The 6,000-nt window shown below is 38.7% G+C and overlaps 1 protein-coding gene across 3 annotated transcripts in view; it reads right to left on the reverse strand.

Moving 5' to 3' along the window:
• rptor (regulatory associated protein of MTOR, complex 1) overlaps positions 1 to 6,000 on the reverse strand; it is a 179,817-nt gene that overhangs the window by 21,759 nt on the left and 152,058 nt on the right. For all 3 annotated transcript variants that reach the window (XM_042427087.1, XM_042427078.1, XM_042427071.1), the window contains exons 26-28: positions 5,176 to 5,281; positions 964 to 1,078; positions 715 to 839 (exon numbers count right to left, since the gene is read on the reverse strand). In XM_042427087.1, the coding sequence (XP_042283021.1) occupies positions 715 to 839; positions 964 to 1,078; positions 5,176 to 5,281 (346 nt within the window). The remainder of the gene's footprint in view (positions 1 to 714; positions 840 to 963; positions 1,079 to 5,175; positions 5,282 to 6,000) is intronic.

The raw sequence follows: 6,000 nt of genomic DNA on the forward strand, positions 1-6,000 counted from the left end.
GCCTGAAAGAGTACAACTGTCAGTGGGAAACAACCTGAGGCAGGAGTCTCAAACCCCAAATATCTCTGTCAGAACAGTGTAGCTGAAACACAGCTAAGACACAGAGCTAAACATAAAACATGTCCGTGCACTCTTACGAGGAAGCTATTACAATCCATAAAGGTCTCCGCTTGATTTACATTCTGCATTTTACTTTTTTAATGCTGTATATTTTTTATAACTAATGTTCTCGCTGACATCCCTCGTAGCATGACTGATGGAGTAAAGCTGAATGAGTGCACATTACATTTTGATGAGAAGGAATTTAAATGTATTAATCCCTGAGCTTTTATCAAAGTTTCAGAAGGTGTGTAAGGGAATGCAGCATTCATTCTCAGTTTAATGTTATACTGTAAAGACAAAACAAAACAAATGTGTGTTTCTGTGGGTGTTTTCTACAGTTCCTCTGGGTTATGAAGATAAAGCCATGGAGGGTAATTGCTTTGTTCCGTTGATGAAAGATGATGAATACACATGAGTGTTTTGTGTGTGTCTGTGGGGGTAAGAGTCAAGTGTTTAAGGCTTGTTGTTGCTACAAATGAGTCGCATTGCGATTTCTACTGTGCTGGTGGGTGCGAACATTTGAGCTGCTCAAATGCTTTTTACTTTGCGCAGTAATGCGTGCACCTGAGTCTTCCATGTGAATGTATATATATGCCTGCATGTGTTTCCAACCTGTTGCAGTGAGCAGTAATGAACAGTCATGTCCGTTCAGGTACTCCATGGCTGTGATGCGAGTGTAGCGAGGGTTCCCGTTGTAGAAGTAGTCCAGCCTCTCGCCTTTTTCCCAGTCCCAAAAACTACAACAGGCATACAAACATAAAGTCTTTAGAATATAATCTCTTAACCTGTCTCACATTTTAAACCAGTGTGTAAACTCAATTATTTTGTGTTCAAGTGTGTGTGGTGCTCTTTGTCTCTGACCAGATGCTGTCTTTGTCAGCCACAGCAATGCAGGTGTTGAAAGGGTGAAACTTCACAACAGACGGCACTCCAGGGTTGCGGTTGATGAATATTTGATCATCCAGACGGGAAACACCTGTAAGCGGGGACAAGCCAGGACAGAAATAAGTGTAAAGTAGAGCAGCCAGTCCCAACCATGGGACTCTGATGGTATCTCTGCAGTAACCAGGAGGTACTAGGAAAGATTATAAAGAAGAACACACATATATGTATAATATTTTGATAAAAAAATATATAAACCTAGTACCCAGTGACCTTACAGCTGTCAGCTGTAAAACTTTAAGAGTAAATGTTATCAAATTGTTATCAAGTGAGCAGAAAGGTAAAAATAGATTTGCATAAGTAATAAATACGTTGTTGAATCGTCCAGCTTCTGCAGTAGTGCTACAAATGCTACCTTAAGACTTGAGACAAGCATAAACATCAACAATTCCAGGAGTCTTGTATGGATTCACATGCAGCCATGGTGGAAACATGGCTCTTCTCTCTCTTTGCAGAGAAATACAGCACCATTAAATAATTCCATTAAGGCCATTCATTGAAAGGGTATGATGAAGGGGTGCTTTAGCCCATCTGATTGAGCTGTGGGAGTGTGTCAGACAGCTCTGCTCCTGGTTCTGTACATGTACACTTACTTCAGACAGATATGCAAAAATCTACTTGCTAAAAAGTTAAATAGTATCAAGAACATAATTTCCAGCAGGGATGCAGAAGAGCTTCTCACTTCACTTTTCAAAGTGCCTGTTTTGCCTGTTTTCACACTAGAAATGAACCGAACCATGGTTCAGTTTGATCCGGAATCAGACCACCTCTTTTTGTCGGACCAAGGTTCGGCTATTTTTTGACATGTTCTTTATATAAGAACAGATTTTCTTGGTTCTTAGTTTGACATTATTCACTTTCTTGTTGAGAGTTAGATGAGAAGACTGATACCACTCACATGTCTAACAGTGCTATCAATCTACTCATCTAACCCTCAGCAAGAAAACAAATAAACGTATTTCCCAAATGTTGAACTGTTTTAAAATTAGATTAGCTATCAAAAAGTGTCAGATCTCCATCAGTGAAACTAAATGTGATTTCATGTAGGTTTGATGCATTAATTGTAGACTTACTAAATTAATACAGAATTTAATCATTCTTTTGAGAGTTCTATTATTATGGAAGGCACAGCCAAATGGTTGATGCAACTACAACTGCAGATAATAGCAGTTGTAGTTGTTTCATAGGTTCAGTTTTTTTTTCTTCCTTTTTTTGGTTCATGAACAACCCCTGGTTTCAGTGTGTGTTCTTGGCTACTACCTTAAAGCACTCATTGCAGATGGCCATCTTAAAATGCTTTGAAAATGAAAATGTTTTTCCTAAATTAATATAAAACTTTAATAATGCCAGCAGCTTTTGTAGCTGCAAATAGGACAAGACAACAGAGCCGAGGAAAAACAAAACAGAAATAAATAAACAGCAGCGAGGCCTTTGTAACACAATTTTAGAACCAGAACATACTGGAATATATGATTGAGTATTGGATAATTGCAGCACTGCAAAGATGTTGTTACAAAACAACAACAGTAGGACTTGAGGCAAAGCAAGAGAGGAAAAAGAAACAGAACATATGACAATATTTATTAGTGATCCAGGGAGGAGAGACAAAAAGTCTCGTTATGTACCCCTTTGGCAGGTTTCAACGGGAGTATAATGCAGTGCCAACACACTGATACAACCGATAAGTTCACCGCCTCACCATATGTTGTCATGGCAACACCATGTCGGTTTGCCAGCCTGTCCTTGGCTACCTGAACAAACTCTCGAGACCGCCATAATGAGATGAAGAAGAATGAGGAAAAATCCACCATGAATTCATCACTGACGCAGCTATGTTGAAAAAATGTAGTTGGAGGGAAAAGTAGATACGAGTGTTTGAGTCCTTTGGTAAAAAGCTGGGCAAGATCATCTTCATTGATTGCTTTTGTTTGTGCTATTTGACAGCATGTTCAATACGGAACTACTGTAAAATCTGAAACTACCCTGAAGACTTCAGAACTGCTTGGTGATTTGTGTAAATTTTGTATCAACAAGAAAAGAAAAACCAATGAGTTCAAAAAACCAGATAGTTTCTTGCGTTTCACTCTTTTCTCCTCTTTCATTTCTTGCCTCCCCACCACCGCCTCGCATCCTCTCCTTCGATCCCACCCTCCCTCCACCTCCTCCTCCTCCTCTCTCGTCTTGTTTCTCTCTGGGGGGAACAGACTGAATGAGGGCAACCCTACTACTCCTCTGTCAGAAAAACTCTAAGGATAGAGGGGAATTCAATGATATAGCAAGCAGTAAGAGAGGGGGGGGGGGACGTGCGTGAGAGAGCCTCAGCTCTGACGCCAATCACCTCGTGACTCTGCATGTATGTGTGGAGGGGGCTGCCAGTGACGTTGGGGGTGTTAGCTGCTTGAGAAAGCTCTGACTTCAATGGGGAGTCTCTGTATATGCTGGCACCCCAGGCTCTTTAATATGTGTGCGTGTGTTTGTGTGTTTGTGTGAGAGAAAGGGAGTCCTGTGACTCATAAAGGGGTTTGTTTCTGGCTGTGAGTAGATTTCAATCAATCCTCTTATCACTGCAAACCATCTGCACACTCACGTGACTGAAACAGAGCTGTAACATCTGCACTTGGTGTGTGTCTCGGTTTGGGCTTTTTTTTTTGGGGACAGTCTCGGTTTCAACCTGATTCTTCCCTCGAAGAGGATCTAAACAACTATCAGTTAGACATTATTCAGACAAAAGCTCAGCATCAGTACAGACATATTCTGAATTCCCTAAAATCTTATTATTTGAGACAGAGATGTTTTCCTGCCCATCAGTAATTATGTTCAAATAAGTAAACCTGTTCAATTCTCTGATCTCTCTGTGGTGCTAAATAACAAATTTGCCTACATTGTAAATATACAAACACTATGCACATTTTTATTTTTATTTTTATGGACTACAATTGTTTGGAATTGCTACGTATTGCATTGAACAAATTAAGGAATTGTTGTGCCTTAAATCCCTGAAGCTAAATAACAATAAATCTGAGATGAATGTGTTTGAAGTTAACATGCACCATAAATCTCTGAACCTGATGACCAAAATCCAACCTAAAATCTTTGATATCCATATCAAGACATCAATAATCATTTCTTACCAACCTCGACTCAGACACAAAATGAACAATTAGCTTTGATTCTGATGTGTGAGATGCAGGTAGAAAATGTTTATTTTTGCCACTGCCGATTCTTAAAGCTACATTTTTGCAACTTGGGGGCAGAAGAATTATTATGAGCTCATGAGGTTGCAACATCAAGTCAAGCAAAGCAAATATGGAGCAATATTAGCATTCATTTGAATTTCTGCTTTTGGCCTCCTCATGAATTTAACTCCAATATTAACTCTTCATGAGCGCTGTTCTGGTGGCCATTAATCCTGATGGAAATATACAGCTCTTAAGCTGCTAAATTCTCCCCTTTGTTAGCTAGTCGCTCACTTTATCTGTGTCCTGTTTGTAGCTGGACAGGTAGTGTATCATGTTTTTTGGAGTTTTTTCACTCAAAACCGCTGCCTGCTGCAACTGGAAACTGGGTTGATGTAATAAATGTTCCATAAATCTAAAATAATGAGCTGAACATAGCTAAAACACTCTGTAAAGCTGCATAGTTAGCTGATAACTCTCTGTGGGTTCATCATTATGAGCTACACCTATCAAATCATATCATTCATTTTCACATCATTACACACGATTCATTCTTAATATAAAAAATATTGATTAGTGCAGTTTTCAGTTTTCAATGCAGGTTTTATTATCATTTTAACATTTAATTTTCTTAAGAGAGTAGTACTAATGTTTTACTTGTTTCTTAACTTTTATATAGTTTTTTTTTCCAGCCTTTTACTATTTCATTTTCTTATGATTGTCTAACTTCATTATTATCTCTGTGATTTTGATTCTCTGTGCACAACTAATTGGTTTGATTTCATTTCCAGTAATGTGTGAGAAAATTATTTATTTATTTAACATGCAGTCCACTGTTCCTTTCATCTTTAAATAAGTAAGGTGGCTTAACCTGCCAGACAGAGTTGTAAAGTGTAAATACAATAGTAATAAGTGCACATGGGAGTATTTATACATTAGCATGTGTGAGACTGACCTCTTTGTGTGATGCTCCGGCTGTGCCTTCTCACACGAGCGTTTCTCAGGAACCTCCACTGCCGCTCCATCCTCACCTGACTCTCCAGGTCATGTTCCTCTGGGATCTGAGAGTGTGAATAAAATAGAAGGACAGGGACACAGAGATTCTTTTGATCACTCTATTTGAAACATTTCTGAGAGAGAACAAAAGATTTAAATTTATTGCGCACTCAGACACAAGTACATAAATACTGTGGATGTACTGTATAAGAGATGAACACTTCAGATGTCAGACATCAAGTCCCACATCAGGCACAACGAGCATCAAGTATTGCTCCTCTAAACACTGACACATTGGCTGCAAATCTAGTTTAAACTTTGAAGGCATTTTCTGATCTGGGTGTTTTTGTCAAGAGGAAGATTACAGGAAGCAAAGACATACATGAGGGCAGTTTAATTGTACTGCATGAAGAAAAGTATATTATTGAGCTGTTATAACAAATATGCATCAACAGTATGTTCATCAACGGGGGGTCTCTGGTGTAACCTCCAAACACACGAGTCAAGTTTTGTGAATTTGCAGAGGCGAGTAAGAACAGCATGTGATGAGGAACAATGCAGAAACGATATGAGAAAATAAGGAAATATAAGATACAAGTAAAATAGAAAAGAATGAGAATGGGAAAATCAAACACATGAGAAGTTCTTATGGACCCAAAGAGTCATGTTTATATTCAATGCTTCTCACCAAACCCACACTGTGCGTATCACTGAGGCTTTACAAACATGTTTAATACATCTCCTTCCTCATAAAACCTTTGCAAAGCTGATTTTGTGAATATTT

Source organism: Thunnus maccoyii, chromosome 2, assembly GCF_910596095.1.
Source record: "Thunnus maccoyii chromosome 2, fThuMac1.1, whole genome shotgun sequence".
Lineage (NCBI taxonomy): Eukaryota > Metazoa > Chordata > Actinopteri > Scombriformes > Scombridae > Thunnus > Thunnus maccoyii.